This window comes from Protopterus annectens, chromosome 9.part0 (assembly GCF_019279795.1).
Source record: "Protopterus annectens isolate FY-2018-M chromosome 9.part0, PAN1.0, whole genome shotgun sequence".
NCBI classification, from domain to species: Eukaryota; Metazoa; Chordata; order Ceratodontiformes; family Protopteridae; genus Protopterus; species Protopterus annectens.
Window position 1 is genome coordinate 309,592,522 of NC_056743.1, and position 20,602 is coordinate 309,613,123.

The 20,602-nt window shown below is 34.5% G+C and overlaps 1 protein-coding gene across 1 annotated transcript in view; it reads right to left on the bottom strand.

Moving 5' to 3' along the window:
• Positions 1 to 20,602, bottom strand: part of PGGHG (protein-glucosylgalactosylhydroxylysine glucosidase) — a 471,557-nt gene that overhangs the window by 196,217 nt on the left and 254,738 nt on the right. Inside the window, exons 9-10 of the mRNA XM_044082889.1 lie at positions 12,121 to 12,257; positions 11,406 to 11,539 (exon numbers count right to left, since the gene is read on the bottom strand). Coding sequence (XP_043938824.1) covers positions 11,406 to 11,539; positions 12,121 to 12,257 — 271 coding nt within the window. The remainder of the gene's footprint in view (positions 1 to 11,405; positions 11,540 to 12,120; positions 12,258 to 20,602) is intronic.

The window sequence follows — 20,602 nt, forward strand, 5'->3', positions numbered from 1 at the left end:
TCTTTCTCTTTTAGAGACATAGTAACATACTAAAACATTTACTCAAAGTATGACTACATGTAACAACTATTTATTTGGAAATAAAATGACTGTTGGTTTTACAAGTGACTGGTACAGTTCTTTGAGAGGTATAGAGCTTATGGTGTTATTATATAAGAGATACCTTGATGACATACGTATCTTCTGGACAGCCTCTTTGGACAAGTTGGAAGAATTTATTAACTATTTGGGAGAAACTACAGATTGTTTAAAAATGTACACATACGTACTCCCATGATGTTTTACATTATTTGGATGTGGCTATTTCTAAAGTTGAAGGGGGGGTTTATATCTAGGATTTATAAGGCAGAGACGTTTTCCAATTCCTATCTCCATTATGCAAGTACCTATCCATTCCATCAAAAAATAAGTATTGTAAAGGGACAGTTTGTGAGAGCCAGTAGAATGACCTCTATGGCTTCTAATTTTGAGGATGAATGTGAACTTTTAGAAAGCCTATTCAAAGAAAGGGGATACCCCTACATTTAATACAGGTTGTTAAAAATGAGGTAATTGAAGGAAGAAAAGATACATTTAGACCAATTTTAGGAGAGAAAACTACAAGGGATGGTTGAGAAGGACATACAGTTTTGAACCAAGAAGGAATTTTTAACAAAGTTTTTGTGACAGAATTTAACGGGAACGCACATGCAGTTAAGAACATTATAGAAAAAGAATGGGGAAGGTTTATTGGTTTAACTGACATTGTGAAAATTCCTAAAGAACCTGTTAATAAGAGAGCAAAAAATGTAAAAGGCCTTTTGGAAGAGGACAAAGAAATGAACAAGAATGTACATAGCAGAAGGAAAGGGACATTTAAGTGTGGTGCTTGTTTCCAGTGTTCACATATTTTGAATAAAGAAAATATATTTTTAACATGTAGGGGTAGAACTATTGAAGGAAAAACCTATACTAATTGTCATTCCTCTGGTTTAGTATATTTAGTTGTTTGTGATGAGTGTGAAGCTTTCTATGTTGGTAAAATGGAATGCAGATTAAAAAGAAGAATATATGAACACCATTATGATATACAGATAAGGAATGAAAATAATGCTTTATACAAACATACTAAAGAATGTAAAAAGGCTAGGTTTTTATTTTTTGATCTTGAAGAGGTCAAGCAGGATGTAAGGGGGGGGGGGGCTATGGGAAGAAAGAATTGAATATAGGGAGCTATGGTGACAAATTACGTTACAGGCCAGTATTCCCCCTGGGTTGAATGAAAATATTTCCATTGCCCCCTTCTTAAAATGAGAGCAGCTAAATTATAAAGCAACTTTGTTACTTTTTATACAAACATTCTGTACTGTTCTTAAGAGATGGTTATGTCTTTTTAAAACTAATTTTATCCATTTGAAAAGGATTTAATAGATTACTTAAATATGTATATCGATGGTGCTAATAGCATTTTTAGGAGGGCAATCACATTTTGGTATAAATTTTATACACATTATATTTAGTCATTAGGTGGAGCCCTCACACTGTCTTTTATTATTAATGATGTATAATATTAAGGACATCATATGGTTTTACAGTTTTAATCTATTTTATTTGTTATTATGTTGGTTTATGCATTTTAAATCAGGTTGATCATTTATGTATTTTTCCATTTTGATACTGTAGGATTTACTGTAGGTGCACTTGTTGTGGTAGTGATTTGATTGTATATTGTGATGCCCTGCACTGGCCCAGTAATCAAGAAGCCTCAATCCTCATCACTGGCAATGGTGAGGGACATACACAATGGGAGGTTGACAGGTATACACACAGTAAAGAACAATTTCCCTTAAGAGCACACAGTCAGTCTGGGGACTGGTTTCTCCCTCTTTCTCCAGATCCCCAATAAGACTCCCCACTGGCACAGCTATAGGGTTAAGATCTCAGCTGAGGGGTCAAGCCAAGACCTCCAGGACCCTCTCTGCCCAGCCAGTGCTTTGCATCCCTCCCCAAGTAGCTTACACACACACACACACACACACACACACACACACACACACACACACACACACACACACACACACACACACACACTTTGAGATTTGATTTATATACACACACCTGAGGAAGGCTGGTACAGGTTTACTAGCTATGCCCCCCTTCTGGCCAGACTATAAGGTAGTTAGCATTGAGACCAGCCCCTACTTATCAGCTACTATAAAGACTCTTACAAAGGGTGACCAATCATACTGTGTAATGTTACCATTATCCAAATGGTAAATGTGACCAAGACTAAGGCTATTCAGGAGTGGCCTGTACAGTGTCACCAAATACATATGCAAGTACTCTAAGAGCTTAAATATGTCTCACAAATATCAACACAAAGATAGGTTTAAATATATTTTATAATAAATAATAAAAGAACAAGACAATACTCAATCAACACAGTTGCTTCAGAGTTCAGAATCACAGGAAATATTTTAAAACAACATTGCAGGACAGTCTCAAATAAATACAGAAAATATCTAAGCTAATCTTTAGTATATTCCTATCTATATCTAAGACTGATTACTGTACCCTGGTTACTTACTATTAGCAAAGTAAGTCCTGATGAGAGGATGTTTCCAGGTCCAAGTCAAGGTACAAAATGCCTCTCTCTCTCTCTCTGAGAGAGTTCTTAAATTAATATCACATATTACTGTTGGGTTAGTCTGGATGACATCACTCTTTGTCACCTGCATTCAATTCCCAGGCTAACAGAAACTTAACAAAATTTAACATTTCTCTGTGAGAAATGTATATCTCTCAGATGTTTGCCCAGAACTGGAAGTTGTAAAACAATTAAACACTTTTACATTTTAAACCTAGTAATTACTTTTCTTTTCAGACAAGAGAAAAACCTCTAGCTCTAGACATTGTGTCTGTTTCACTGAAATAAGAAATAACACAATCGTAAATCAATCTCAACTTATTTTCTTGAAGTTTTGTAATTTAACTCTTGTGTGTTCCAGCTTCAGCTATTAAAACATACATTTGCACAGGTATATACTTTATATACATTTCTGTTCTTTTCCAGTAGGGTACACTGTGAACACATCATTGAAGCTCAGTACTGTAAAACCCTGTTCAACACACACTTCTGCACCAGTAGTTTGATATACACATAACATACAGTTTTCTTACATTTGTAAGACAAGCATATAAATCATATTAATATTCACAAATGATATAGAATTATTTACAAAATTCCAGATAGCTGGGCTGGCAGTGTCACGTATATAATTGTTGTTTATTTAGATTGGTCATAATTAGGTATTATTCAGTTGTTTACACAAAGGTATTTAAACTAGCTTATTACACATGTTTTACACATTTGATGAAGTATTGTTATAATGAAGACGAAAACACGGTGATTTTAGTTAAGCATTTATGTCTTTGAATCTTTCAATTTAAGTTGAGTATTTTATGAAAGAACCTTTCACAGTGGTTATTCTAATTCCTGGTGCCTTTCATTGGTGATTCTGTAGAATATTTCCTGCAAACACAGAACAAAGAATGTGCCCTCAGATTAGAGGAAATGATCTAAGGGATTTAATTGTTTTAAATCCAAATATTGTGAACGTTTTGAAACATGAATAGCACAAATCTAGAATGACATCCCTGCTTTGTTTAGCAGATACATATCAGTGTCAAGCTGGAATAGAAACCAAACTAGAAGTAGACAAGAATTAGACAGCAAAAACCAAAAGAAAGTATATAAGGATAAGGTTCAAATGAGAAGGCAAGAAATGTGGAAAAGGCAAAAATATAATTGCAAGTACAAAAAAATCCTGGAACAACCTCATGTTGATCAGGATCTGATGCAGGAATGGTTAAGGAAAGGTGAATTTAAATGAAAAGATGAAAGGTTAATATTGGTGGCCTAAGATAGTGGACTACATACACATTATTTTACAAAGTTCATTGAGCATGTGGGAGAAACAGACAAATGCAGATTCTGTAAAACAGAACTGGAAACAGTAGTACATCTTGTTGCTGGATGTGATGCAAGAATGGCAGAGGGCCTATATACTGAAAGACATAATAATGTGGCAAGACTGTTGCATTGGGGATTGTGCAAACATTACAATATTGAAGTAGCTGAGAAGCATTGGAAACTTCAGCCACAAAGCACTACAGAGAATGATGAAGTTTATATCACATGGGATCAACCATTACCAACAGTTTAAAAAACAGATCTGAGAAAAACAGATACAGTAGTCCATGAAAAAAAAAAAAAAAACAAAAGTAGCACTGATCATCGCAAATGCTAAACCCAGTGATTACAGTGTCTTACTTACAGAGGGACACAAAGTCATAAAATACCAGGATTTGTAGGCAGAAATGAGGGCAATGTGGAGAAATGATACCGAGACAGTTCCAATAGGAGTAGGCGCAACGGGTTTTATAAAAAGAATTTATAGTCATATTTAGATATGCTACTGATAAATGTTAACTCCTTATGAATTGCAGAAGTCATCAGTTTTGGGCACATAGCCAAAAGTGCTCTTTGCAGCACCTACAAACATCAAAGATTGAAACAGTATTGATTTCATGAGCTTTAATCTTACTTAAACTTGGGAATGTGGTCCATTCCCATCATCGTATTACAAACCCAAAAGACCTGAAGAAGTTAAGCTAGAGAGAAGTCATTGTGCCTGACTGCACAACTTCCATGAAAGTTCACACCCTCATTAACAAGGTTTGCATGAACAAAAATGAAAGCTTAACTCATTACAATAGGCCAAAGTCTTACAGCAGCTTTGAGGAGCAGGAAACAAAATACAAAATAAATACTAAGAGAATAATCAACTGCATATTCAGTAAGCTGATCATTGTCATATGTAGGTGAATGACCTTAGGCACTCCACCCTGGTGGACTGGTGGACATAAAGAGCAACATGGTCAAGTCTTAATGTATGTGTTGGTGATCAGGAACAGAGTAGTCCTGAGAAGCATTCTGCCACCATTGCAAATGATGCCATATGTGAACATAAAGTAATTGATGTTAATTATTGACTATGTAACTGGTGTCATTCCAGCAGGATCCAGTATGTGCCAGAATGGGAGAAGATGGTAAGTAGTTCTGCTTGTTTTACCGGGGGTGGTCTGTACCCACTCCATGCATGGTCCTGCATGCTACATACAACACATTCTGGCCCACATAGGACCTTTTTAGACAAAGTTAGTCTTTATTCCTATCAAGCCTACTTAAATGGGATACTGTTCAATGCTAGAAGTCTGAATGAGAAACTGCCTGATCCTGAGCCCTACCTGATCCTGGAACATATACATATTTATGTAGTCACCATAACTTACTTCCAGTATTGTGAAAACACTACCTCTTTACCTGGGCTGAGCTCTTGACAGTTGCTCAGACCTTTTGATAATGGCAGAGTGATATTCATTAGAAACACAACTGTTTTATGACTCATCAACCATGATAATGACCTCTACATCCAGTATATGTTAGTGTCAGTAAATAAGCCAAATTACCATATTACTGCAAATTTTGGAATCTCACCTATGTCTCCTACTTCCCAAGATATCTACCTACACCAAATGAAGTCCTTTACCCTTGACTCAAACAAATCATTCTGCATGACTTTGACTACTCATCTATTAACTGGTAAACACAGGACACCACCATTAAATATGTACAGTGTTTTCTAAACTTTATTAGTCTAGTTGTTTGGATCAGATACTGCTCTTCTCCCCTCCTTACTTAAGGTATAAACCTACTTAAATTTATCCTCACAAAATATTACAACTCTAAAACTAATCCAAAAGCATTCCCATACATGCTCCCACCCCAATGCCAAAACATTCGGTATAACCAAAAGTATTGGGATTAAAAACCCAAACCCACACTTACTTTACCCACATGCACTCAATCCTCATCCTTTTGATATCTCCATTACTTGAAAAAGAGTGCTTTTAATGAATTTCCTGAACTTTTCTGTCTGTCAACAAACTAGAAATTTGACAGAGTGAAGTGAACAGGCGAGTGTTAGCTGCACAATTTCCTGCAAAAGCCTATATATAGGTGGCATACCACAGGATTCCATGCTGGCTTCAGTCTATTTGGGTTATACTTCTCTCAAATCCAGGATGAGATCATGGACTCCAGTTGGCAAAGTTCACTGATACTTTAAAACTTGGTGTGATTAACTTTTCAAATGGTATCCATTCCTTGCAGGATGGCCTTAGCCAAAACAATTCCTGGTATAAAGACCACAGCCTAAAGCTTACACAAACACACACAAAAAAAAGAAAAGAAAAAGAATGCAGTATAGTATACAGTACTCTTTGGAAGCAAGAACAACCATGCACCTACTACACTGACAACACCCCCCCACCCCAAAACGGATACCACTAACAGAGATCTCTGCACATTTGTAGGTGATGAGCTTTCCTTTGACTTCCATCTGTAAACTGTCACTAGGAAAGCCTTCTACCTGGGGTAACTACTGAATGCAGGTATATACTTTAGATCAAAGGAAGCCATTATCCATCTCTAATCCTACCTGCTAAGACCCATAATGGAATATAATGTCATTCTTGGCCTTTTACTTCTCCAAGCATATAGCCCAACATGAGATGCCAAGTGGCTTCCAACAAAGAAACTCTGTGATATGTTCTCTATTAGCTATCCAAAGTTATTGTAAGTCCTGTGACTATTTTCTGTCCCTTACAGACGCACGAATGACATTCTCTGTTTGGCTTATATGGTTCTGAATGACCCCAGTCTGTTTTATCTATTAAACAACTATACAGTTGGTAATACTACCAACACTTGTTCAAGGGGTAATCTGCATTTTAATATAAATAGAACCTGCTGGCATGACAGCTGCTCCTCCCAAGGGATTCCCTACCATTGGAATAAACTACAACTCCATGCTAAGCAAAGCAGCTCACTAACTCTCTTAAAGACAAATCTCAATGAGTTGGAGGAATCTGTAAATTTACCTCAGAATATCTCCTATGGGTCTTAATAGGGGATGGAACAAGTAAAGGGAATTCTTTGGTTAGACTCCTATCCATCTACTGGAATGACTGCCCAGAAAGAATCTATGAACCTATAAACCTACGGAAATTATTTAAGATTCTTGTAATAAAGTATTTTATTATCTGTTTAAAGAACCACAAGCTTGTGAAGTTATGCATAATAATAATGAACACAAGCATGCACTCCAAATATAGAAACCAGTCTTTATAGTTTAAGAACACTTGTGATACCCTCTGAATTAGTACATTCTTATGATGGTCTAATAATGTGATTTCCTCATCTTTCAGATGTAGTTATTTATTTATCCTTCATTTATTGGTTAGTCCCACTAGTGCAGTGGCATATTTTTTTAGGGGAGACATGAGGTGGTATTTATACTGATTAGGAGAAATCTGACTAGGTCACTGGGGACATTTCCCTAATCATTCCAGTAAGTGCTGTGCATACCTCTCAACTGTCCACATTTTCACAGAATGTCCAGACTTTTGCCTCATGTTTTTGGTCTGTTCCTTGTAAAAATTTGTGTTTTTGGCAAATCATTGAGGATTGAAGTTGATAAATAATGACAGTCATTGGAGTTTCAGACTTCATATGCTTCAAAAATGCATTCTAACACAAACGTGTGTATTCTAGCAACTTTATAAGGTTATAAGAGCAATAGTTAAAATTTGTCCCTATTTTTGGACCTTTGTCACCCCATTATTTTTGTCTTTGTCCAGACAGATTTCTTGTACTTAGAGTTGGAAAGCTATGGCCTCTGAGATATTTCACTTCCCCCTGAGCTACTACTAATTAGGCATATGGAGCTTTGGTTTAACATCTCATCTGAAGGATGGCACATTCAGGAATGCAACACCCCATAATGCTACACTGCAGTGTCAGTTATGGAAAATCAGTTTAAAAATAATTTGGGGTAAAATAGAACCCATAGCCTTCTGATCTTCCAGCACCAAAGAAAAGTGTACTGGCTATTGAACCACTGGAGCTGGTAATGCATTCAGATCCTTAGAATATCAACATTGTTGTAGCTTCAGTGGCATCCAAAAATTTCACAGGAACATAGGAACAACACTAGGCAAGCGTTCATGAAGCCTATAAGATGCCTAGCCATCTACACCTCTAAGTAGACACATTTAAAGCTCTTGCCACCCATTTTGAGCACTTAATATTCACTTCCCAAACAACTGTATAAATTTGTGTCTACCAATCCAATCATCATGACTAGCCAAGCAATAATTTGTTTGACCTGTGGTGGTAACTTATTCCAAAGGATGCAAACATGGTGACCTAGGACCCTATCCTTCTAGCAAGCCTTTGTATTTGTTAGTGCAGATTTAGGTTCCTAGTGCAGTTGTGTTTTACATACACTGCTTCTGTGAAGAAATAGGAGGTCAAACAAGACTAGGTATTTCATGGATTGAAAAGGGAGACAAAGGTTACCTCAGAGCAGCCAGTAGGCTACAGAGTACAAAGACAGTTATGCTAATCTACTGGGATAGCTTGACTAGAAATCTCTGGGCTCTTTTCATTTCAGCAAATGCTTTGATGTTCATCATCTTAAGCATATTACATTACCTTTTCACTTTTAGATACATTCTAAGAAACAATTTTTTTAAACAGTCACAATTCTCATATTTTTCACTTCAGCCTATCCCACAATGCAATGTTAATAATAAGGATACCTTTTCTCCTAGTTGACTGCTTGGTCTCAACTGAATTCAACATGCACAACATAGAGAAGTAACACTGATTCAGAAAAGGAATAGGACACCACTTTGACAGACTGTTGTGCAAGGAGAGTTGTCTCTCAGGCAATTGTGTAAAATTCACATCTGTGTCAGAAATTAAGCTTGGCTGTAAGGGAAAAAATAATCTTTTCCCAAGGTGCACTGACCTCAGAGTTGATTACACTGAGTTGGGGACACAGGGGGTAAAGCTACATGTACAGGAGGTATGGGGACTTTGCACCCCACAGAAAACTGTCTGACACATTTGTGCAAATGGAATTTCACACTGCTTGCTTTGCAAAACTGGTATTCACACTTAATTTATGATGAAGATTAGTAGGCATGGAAAACATTTGAGAATTTACGAGCTCCAGTAAATAGGGATACTTTTACTCCTTCAAATTTCAAAGTATAGCAAAGATGCATGAGCATCCTCCGTTGACTTATTTGCTGCTTGGTTCACACTGCTCTCATTGACACCTCACATGAAGGCCTGACACATTTCTACATTTTTTTGTCCACTGTACCAGGCCTATCAGAAGCATGGGGTAACTCTTTAGAGAGCAAGGATTTGCTATCACTTCAACATCAGAAACTGCAACCAGGGTTTCAGGCAAACACCTTCTCATTCTAAATTATTGGTGATCAAATAAAGCATATTTCACTTATTTTAGTGTTACAGTATAGATTGCCTATACCTTGTTCTTACTGCCCATTTTGATCTACGGGCTGTGTTCATGTTTTCAAGAAAAGTCCACACTAATTCCCTATTTAGCACTGTTGGAAGAGATGAGTTTTCTAACCTTATTTTGATATTTTGAGTAAAGATGTATACATATGTGTGCTTATAGCCCGCATTGACTATCCCCAGCTTTTATAGGTATAACAAGGATGCCAGAGTATTAAGGACAACAAGTTTCAGAGACCCCCGTCATCGGAACTCATATACTTGGCATTCTTCACGCTTTTATACATAATGATGCAGCTCACCAATACATGTTTAAATGTCTTGAAATACATACTTTTCATTAGACAGTAGGTAACGAACACATAGGATTACCTGTTTCTCTGCATTAGTCTCACTTATTTGAGGTCAAAGTATCATTCTGTTCTTCTCTGACTTTACAGTTTACATTCTGATTCAGGATAGATTATATAAGTACTTATAGTACATCTACCTTTTCCTCTTCTAACCTGCCATGCATTACCCCGTGATGGCCAATCAACCATTTTGTTCACATATCCCAGTGATTTGGGCAGACAACATCACACCATAAGGAGACATCCTCTCTATCCACTGGGAATCTCCTATCAAGAACCCTCATTATTTTGAGTTGATGGTCATTTGAAGAGAAGGCTACTATAAGCACCTCGTACTTACAGACCAAGTGCTTTTCTCTTTTAGTCAGTAGCTGGAGGTATGTTAAAAAGTTTCCGCTTCTTTAATTTACCATTCATCATTCTTATAAAACCACCAAGACTTTGAAAGCAATTCAGGCAAATAAATTTATTTTCTGAGTAAATTAACATCAAATCTGAGCTAGACTAACAAGCCTAGACAAACACATACTAAATACATGGACAAGGGTATTCAGGAACATTACTTCCAATCATAGTTTACAACATAAACTGACAGTAGAAATATACAACTATTATTCTCGAATGCTACACTACCTGTTCTCTATTAGGTGACATTTACACAGTGAATAATACCACCATCCTCTTCCAAAGACTGGATGAGCCTGTATAAATTGCTCAATCCAATTCCCTTCTATCCAAATCCCTTAATGCCTGAACTAATAATAGAGTCTGATCCAAATGCAACAAAATCAGGGTTCCACCACTCAGCACCTGAATACCTACATCTCTAACCTAGCTGAATCAATATGAATATTAACAAAATATATGGACTTAAATGCATGTATACTTCGAGTGAATATGTATGAAGAAATAAGAAACGCTCAGCAACTGGAGTGAATAGGTACACCCACCTGTTGCAATGGACAGCCATTCTGGAGCTAAATGGTTAGTTCTGAAGGCAACATGGGAACTCAGATACTCACGGTCACATTTCTCTCCATTAGCATCTCCTACAGTGATATAACTCTCTTTCATTTTCCATTTCCCGAGCTACATAATGTATTGAAGTGACCAAGTACCAATGTCAGTGGAAAGTCTAACACCTACTAGCCATGTATGGCCATTACATGGCTACCTGATGTATTCAGGTGACCTAGTAGAAATATCACATGACAGTCCTGCACCTACAAGTTCAGTCTGAATATTAGAGGATTAATACCATGTTTAGACATCATAGGATAAAATCATTTGCTTTAGAAGGTAATCAGAAACTAAAAAGTAGATATTGTTGCTAAAACTGCAGCCAGTATTGTATGTGCTCATGATTTCACTTTAAACAAAACCAGTTTGGGCACAACTCTACAAAGCGTTTTTCAGTGGTACACAGCACTGATTTAGTTTTAACAACAGTTGTCTTGCCTCCATTTCCTCATCCCAAATAAGTGATGAGTAGCATAGTTTCTACTTATCCCTGACTTCAGCTTCTAAGGTAGTGATATGTAGGTGTGTCCTTTACGGTAAAGGCTTAAATTATACTTCTGTACAAGTGGAAATGCAAGTTTGTCATCACTTACCCAGGTCATTGCTGGCCCATGAGGATCTGTCACTCGTTCATAGATTTCAAGGTCATTTTCTCTTACTGCAGAGCTCATAGGAAAAGAGAGAGGAAATCCAAGCAGGACCACATCTGCTTGTTTTACATTGGTGCCTTAAAGAAGTCAGGAAATAAAGAAAAATAAGAGCCCCACTACTAAGTATCACTGAATAAAGAAGTACTAAATTTTGGTAAAACTTTTTGAGGAGGTGGACCACAACAAGGGAAGCAGCAAAATGGAACTGAAGCCTAGTTATAACTAGTTTATCAATGATCATAGTATGGAACCCCTTGTATTGGTTTGCATGCCCCCCTTACACACATACACACACACGTGCATACACAGAAGCACCACACGCAGATAAATTTTAAGTAAACATAATACAGTGAAACATATTAATAGTCTTTATAGCAGAAAACTATATAAAGCACATTAAGCTAAGCCCTGTGTCCAGATGTGGTTTATAACGTCAAACAATTAAATTGGTCTGTTCAGTTATACAATATGCAGATGGTGTGAACTACTGGATACAGGCTCAGATCTGCAGGTCTGCAGAAATACTTTAAGCAATATGCTGCACTATAATGCATTCTTTCACATGTATTTATAAAACTTAGGATGTCACTGTTTAGGTAAACAAGAACCACAAATCAATAACTGTAAACATACAGAAGGTCCTGTTGCCTAAGTTTACCTTGTTGATAGCCATCAAACTCAGGATGGTATTGTTTCACTTGGTCAAATGGAACACAGATGTTATCAGCAATTTCCTGCCATTCCTTGGGTGCCTCGATTTGTAACTGATAAGCCAAATCAACTGCAAACTGTAAACTGAAAAAAAAAAGGATTCTGGTGTAAGAAAACGGAACCAATAAACACATGCTGTTCTTTACATGCCTTATGTAAGACACATCTTCTGTGATAATTGATATGTAAAAAGTCTTGCAACATGATAATATATTTTAAAGTAAAATGCAGATATCACTCCATTTTAAACATTATTCTTAAAACTAGGAAAAACATCTAATATGCACAAAACTGAAATGTTTCTGAATACAATGTTTTCATATCCACTGTCTCAAAAACATATCATAAATTTGGATCTGGTAGAGCCATGCTTTTTATTGTCTTCAACTTTCTACTGCAAAACACCATTAGCTGATTTGTACATGAGCATAAACAACCTCATTAATTGGATGGGAGGAAAGGTGAGGTGTGGACCAATTTTCCAGTCTGCAGCTAAAGGGTTAATTTCTGCCATACAAATTTTTCACATTTTCTAAAGCAAACAATAAAATGTACTGCAAGAATTAAAAATGATTTAAGGATTTTTTTGTAAAAGTCATTATTACTGAAGAATTCTGGATGAGAATGTACACAGTACATGTCTGATGGGCTTCATCAAAACATCATTTCTGGGGACATGTAAGATGCCCAGCAGCTAACAGCACAGAAATTCTGCTCTGCCTCAGTACAGTTATTTTGACAGGATTTATATATAAAAACTAAAAAAATATATGTCTTCAGAACATCATTAATACGACAAAAAATAAGGTGCGAAGAAAATACAGCAAGACAATCAGTTTTTAAAGACTTTATATTATTATAATCCTGTCAGAAGTTTTCTTACAGTTACAGTTACAGTTAAATGCAGTCATGATTCATCTTAAAGCTTCTTCTCAGGAAAATGGGATAAAGAAAGAACTTCAAGCTCTTGTAACCAGTATGCAGGAAATATTAGTAAAAACAGATAAACTGGATAGTAAAATGGATACTATAAAACAAGAAAACAAGAAACAAATTAGCTTACTAAATGAAATAACTAAGAAACATTCCTACAAGATCATCTCCGTAGAGGAATCACTGAATGATGTAGATGGCAGATTAAATGAAAATGAAAGTCAATTTGAATTTCTGCTGAAGCGAAACACTTTACTTTTAGAAAAAGTGGATGAGCTTGAAAGCAGATCCAAAAGGAACAATATAAAATATATAATGTTCCAGAGAAAGGAGGAAATAATATGATACATTTTTTAAACACTTGCCTTCCAAAAACCTTAAACTTGCTGGATTCACTTTCTTTTGGAACAGAAAGGGCACATAAGTCTCTTTCAAACAGCTCTTCAATAAAACCCCCATCTATAGTGAGATATATAATTGTCAAGTTCATTTTAACACAAGATAAAGATTTAGTCCTAAGAACAGCATGGTCTAACTCTCCAGTTACCTACAATGGCAAAACTATTACCTTTGGCAATGACTACACTTCCTCAATAATCTCTAAAAGGACAGCCTGCACCCCATTAATCAAGAGTTTTAAAAAAATCAAATATTAAGGCTTAACTCTTATTTCCTGCAAAAATACAAATATTCCTATCGGAGGGTCAGAAGACTTTCAGCTCACTGGATGAAGCTCTTGACTTTATTCAGAAAAATAAAATCACAGATAAAGATGAAGAAATGGACTGGTCCATTGTATGTTTAAAGAGGCAAGCAATCAGAAATGGTGGTCAACAAAAGAGAGTAACAGTAAAAAATTAAAAGGAAAATAACAAGGATTTAACTGTCTGTTTGTTCTTTTCGGACTCACATCTCCAGTAATATATTTTATTATAGTGTATGTAGGTTGCCTCAAAAGTTAAAAGGATACTAAACATTTCAAAGTAATCCTCTCTTTTTTATTAAATAATAAAAATAATAATTCACACAGTAGCATCAATAAACAATATAGTAGCATCTGTCTGCAGAACTTAACAGTTTGATAAAACTTTAAAGCAGACTATTATACAATGTCATAAGTTAAATGGATACTTTTTCACTAACACAAGAGTCTAAATACAAGCATATACCCAGACATTAACATACTGAGTTATTTTGATTGGGGGAAAATAATATAAATGCTTTGTTGAGAATTTAAGACCTTTCTTTAAAATACATATGTTAGAAAATGATGTTTCAAACAGTATAATTGTCCCTTAACTACAGGTCTAGTTTGATGAATGTATGCCCTATTGACTGATCAAATTCTCTGTATAAATATTGACTAGGTATGTCCTAAATCTTATAAGCTATCTTAGTAGCTGCTTTTTAATATATTAGTAGGATCACATCACTTTGCTTCTTCTATGGACATTTTTCTAAACTGTTTTAACTGTTTAGCTCACGTTTCATTAATCATGAGCGTATTTAAAGTTTGACAACATTTTCAAATATGTCCCAGTTAAAACCATAAAGTTTACCTTATTTTAAGACTTAGAATAGTATCACAAACCATATTTAGCTGGAAAAGAAGAACTGCGGTTATGCGAAGCAACACAAGTGTCAGCAGTCTGAGAGTGACCTTTGAACACAGCAGAGAGTCTTGGAATGGAATGCTACAATGGAAATGTGATGAATGCTGGCAAAATAAAACTGCATGTTTATCTTTGGAACTTGTGGAAATTTAAATATAGTTTGCATGTTAAACTTATTTTAAATTAGTAAATATTTGGGAAGAATATAAATGGTATACACTTACTTAATGTTTCACTGAAGAAATGGGAAATATTAAATAATGCAGTATTAAAGTAGCACTACAAATATTTAAAGGGCACCACACCTCTGAATAAACTGAAGGAAATTGTTCTATTTTTACTATTTTGCTCCTAAATATGTTTAGAATAATTATTTAAGGTGGTATTAAATATAAAAAATAGCATACTAAGTTTTATTTCTTTTAGAATTGATATAGAACTAAAAGTACTAAGTGTAGATGTATTATTACAGATCTGAAATGACTGAAACTTGATAACAAACCATCATTATAAAATAACTTTTTATATCATAATATGTAAACATATATATATATATATATATATATATATATATATATATATATATATATAAACTGGTGTATTTTATTCACCTTAAACAATGTAAGTTTCTCTGGGGGAAATTTTTAAAGGTGTTTTGAAACTGTGCAGATGAAAATGATTTGTTCAGTAGGATGACATTTCAAGCAGATGAATATATATCGATGCAACATATTTAAAGGTAATAAAAGGAAGTTACCAGTGTTAAACTGGTATAAAGGATGCCCTCAATTGCACCTTAGATCATAAGAATAGACACAAACAGGTAACTTACCTTTATGATTAAGCATGCTTATGTGTTCTGTAAATTATATTTTGGAAATGCGATCTAGATGTTGAAATATATATGGATATTTTTGGATATGCATGAAGCATATATGTCTCATGAATAGGAGGGGGTAAATAAATTAACTTTAAAATTACAAAGGGATTTGTATCTATAGATTGGTTACAGATGGGTTGCTGTCATCAACTTTTGGCAATGATAAAGTATTTGGTAAACTTTGAATTTATTGTACTGTTGTCAAATAATCAAAGTATAAGAGAGTTTTTTTTCCTAGATGCTGAAAATCTTACATGTTGCTTCTTTTTCAGATAAATCTCTCTTATACAGAAATATATAATGCTTTGTTTTAAGATTTTGGTAATATTAGGGGAATTTGACAAATGAATTAGCATGTACCCTCTGTACAGTACTTGTGTTACAAATCATACTTTCAGTTTAAGCATATTATTTTGTTATTAATATACTAAATAGCAACAGACAGATACATTAACAATGTTAAAGCATACTGAATCAATCATTAGTGTACAGGTTGTATGTTTGTACTAATTTATGAAACATTAATGATTAACATAGATTTAACAAAGTAACACAATATATATATATATATATATATATATATATATATATATATGGTTTGAAAATGTGAATGTTTTACTATATTACTTATTTTAATTCTATTATATAGGACAACTAAGAAAATTATTATTTTAATGCATTACAGATAAATAAATCTATCCAATTAAATATTAAATAAACCATTGTAAACTGTCATTAGAGGAAAGCTATTTGCAACAACACTAAGTACTGAATGCATTTCTAAGAAGTAAAAGCAGAAGAGTAGATAGAGAGGTGCTGAGGATGATAAAGGGTGATTTGAATGATTATGTCATCAAATCAGGAATGGTGCATTCCATGTTAGAGATTGTAAATATATTTGTTATATTGTTACCGAGTGTTTTTTAGTTTTTGTCCTCAACAAAGAATGTTAAACTTAAATACTGTCAAATTCTTGAAAATTAGTACTTAAATCCCTTAGACTTAACTCAGTTTAGAAATTATAATATACAAGTGTATTTCACTGAACATAAATAGATTAAATAATCCAGTGAAGAGAGGACGTTTGTTTAAATATTGTAAAATGAATAAAGCTGATATAATATTTTTACAGGAAACACGTAATAAAGAAAGATACTGACAAGCTAACAATTAACAATATTTAATACTGGTGGATTCACATTATAATGTCAAAAGGAGAGGCAGTATAATACTCTGGAAGAAAACATTAACTATACCTAAAGTGACTGACTTTTACACTGACAAAAATGGTATGATGGGATTAGTCATGCTTGAAATAGGTAAGAAAATGTTTATTTTGTTAATATGTACTGGGTTCCTGGAACTGGTTCCAAAATGGCAAAAAAGTACTTGGATCTTATAGCTCTACCTGCAAAAGGTGAAATTCTAATGGTGGGCGACTTTAAATGTATACTTTCAGAAAAGGACACTATCAAAGATAAGAAACCCAAAATAATTGCTACTGCTAAACGGGTCTATACTATATTAGCAAATGCACTGAATTGCGAATGCTATATAATCGACCCACAATCCTCGAAACCCAAAATGTCGAACACAAATGGATCAGCGATTTTTCCCCGTAAAAACAAAAAAAATCCAAACACAGAATAAAGTGGGGGACTGTGCTCCCCACACCCCCCTACTTAAATATACCAACTCCAAGATTGCACCACAGTGGAGGAAATGGCAAATTCCCAAAAATGTTCCAGTGATTTTTTTCCCTAGGAAAAAAAAAATCACTGTTCAGTGCTTTCGGTATTTTGCCATTTCGCGTAATGACGTTTGACTAAACAGCATTTGCAATTCAGTGCATTTGCTAATATAATAGGGACCTTGGTAAACAACTAAGCAATTTTACCAATATGGTGGATCTTAGAGATACTCAAGAATTAAAACTGGCAAATAACATTAAATTATCCTCACTAGTCTTATATATTTGGCACCCAAACAAATACTGATAAAGTATTCACTTCTAGTGGGCTTTACTCACAAGTAGAAGTATTAATAACATCTTGTCCTTTGTCTGACCATAATGCCATTATTTTTAAACTTAATCTAAAACCAAATGAACTAATATTCTGGCAAAGAATACTGGAATATATGGTCAAAGTTAAAGGATTTAAAAAATGGTTTCTAAATGAACTGGAATTTTTTATGGACACTAATAATAATGGCAAATCCTCCAATGTTATCTTATGGGATATGTTAAAAGCCTATATTTATGGTAGAATAAAGAGTTGGTATTTATTGTAAAGAAAGGAATGGGATAATGCATTAAATGTGCCTCAAACAAACTTGATAACTTAAAATCAAAATTAAAACCCTTTGATTGAGATATGACTACAGAATTAAAACACTGAATCAAAAATACTTAGAAAAATTAAATCACAAAGTTTAAATAAACCTAGAGAAACTCAAGTTGCAAACTTACATGGTAAATCCTAAAAATCTTCATAGAATAGCAGTAAGGACAAAAATATTAAGTAATATAAATAATATTAAAGAAATCACATATCGAGTAAAATAGACTTAAAAGAGCAACTAATTTAAAAGATATTATGGAAGCTTTTAAAAGGCATTATGAAGAAATGAATAACAGAGATCTAGTACTAGATAATAGTGATAGTACTGACAACTTCTTAAAAGAAAATATAAAACAAAGTAACAACAGAGCAAAATGATATGTTAGACAAATCCATTGCTATTAGAGACCTGAAATAAAAAGTCTAAAATATAATAGCACTCCTGGCATAGATGGCTTAAGCTCAGAATTAAATAAAATAATTCCAGATAATGTGCTAAAAACACTAATAAATGTATTTGATGAAGTTAGAAGTTCATTAAATATTCCTCCTTCATGGAAATACGTCTTGATTTCCCCTATTTTAAAACAAGATAAAGACCCTTTGTGTAATCCAACTGGGCAGAAATAAAGAGGCACAAACGTAAATAATGTAAAGCGCTTTTCGTTTATGATACAACACAAACTTCATCAGACAAAGTAAAAAGCACACAGATTCATTTAAATAGATCAAGATAACCAATCAGGTATTGAGTAAAACAACTCATTAAAATCGTCACCACCCTCTTGAACAGAATTCAAAAATGCAAAACTATTTAACAAATCCTTAAAAACTTTGAATATAATACAATACTAAAACATTAACTATACTAAAATATTGTATATTTGTATAGTGTCAACGTTTTAAACTTTTTAATTTTAAAATACTGTTAATAATACATCCTTCATTTAAACCTGGTAAACTATAAGCATTCAGCATGATTTGCCAGGATAATTCTAATTCATCGAGTTTAAGAACATCAGGTCCACCTCTAACATTTTTCTGAACTTGATCAATAATAATAAATTTAAAACTGTGGTTAGGAAATTGGACAACGTGCTTAGCCAAAGCATTTTCTAGTTTATTTTTCCTTATTGCATATAAATGCTCGTACATACGGTTACGTAGTTTCCTTTCAGTTTTGCCTACATAAAATGCAGGACAAAACTGACATTTCGCAAGATAAACTACTAACTTAGAGTTACAATTGTTTCTCCATCTCAACTTAAACTGTAAATCATTAACACTGAATCTGTTTGATTCCAGTATGTACGAGCAATAGTTACATGATTGGCATTTATACATGCCTGGAGTCCTAGCCGTGTTGTTTTTAAGTTCACAATAATCTTTAAGGTTCATACCCCTCCTGTAAGTAACCAAGGGGTATTTGCCTACACTGTTGAAAACATTGTTGTCACTCTTAAAGAGTTCCCAATTTTTCTTCAAAATCCGAAAGCACCTAGAACTGTCTATGTTAAATGTGGTTATAAAAGAAGGAGGTGTAGTATTCACCTCTTGGTCAGTTAAAGTCACATCTAGTGCTATAGGGGTATCACCAGCATCATGTGCTGGAGTGTGGCCTACCCTATTTAAAAGTGGTGTGTAAATATGAGACTGACGCTTAAAGGAGACTTTGTCAATGATTTCATTAATCAGTGATGCAGGGTAACCTCGAGCTAGAAACATATTCTTCATAAATTCACATTCATCACTGAAATCAACATCCACTGTTATAATCCGGGCTGCTCTAACCAATTGTCCTTTAACAATGGCCTGTTTTTGGTGGTGTGGGTGACAACTAGAATAATGAAGCATTGAATTACAGTAAGTGTTCTTCCTGTGAATAGAAGCTGTGTACCTATCCAGGATACTGTCCTTAGAGAGTAAAATGTCAAGATACGCTGTTGAAGTAGAATCAAAGGTATGTGTAAACTTTAAAAAGGTAGTGGTTATGTTAAAATAGTCAACCAACCTGTCACCAAGTTCAACGTCACCATCAAGCAAAATAAATATGTCATCAAGAAAGCGGGTGTAGAACACCATGTTATCTTTGAAGGTACAGTTATTTAAAACATATAGGTGTTCCCAATAGGCCATGACCATGTTTGGCCACACTTGCACCGCAGGGTGACCCCATGGCTACACCTATTTTTTGAAGGAAAAGTGTCCCTTCAAACATGAAAAAGTTGTTAGCAAGAATGGTACTTAAAAGTTCCTCCACTAACATACATTCATCTATGGGACACCCCTGAAGTTTAAGCAACTCAATCGTCCATTCCACAGCTTCCATGTGGGGAATACAAGTGTATAAATCCTTGACATCTATAGTCAGGAAATTATAACAAGCCTTGAATTCAACCTCATTCATGTTCCTCAAAAATGTCCAAGAATCTTTACATATTTGTTTGATGTTAGACAAATGTTTTTGTAGGGTGAAATCAACAACTTTCGCACAAGCGTACGTAAGAGAACCTCTGCTGTCAACTAAAGGCCGCATAGGAGGATTCGCGATGTTTTTATGTATTTTGGGGATACCAAATAAACATGGAAGTCTAGGGTAGGAAATGGACATGAAGTTGTACATAGCTTGGGTGATTCTACCTTCAAGGTAAAGATCTTCAA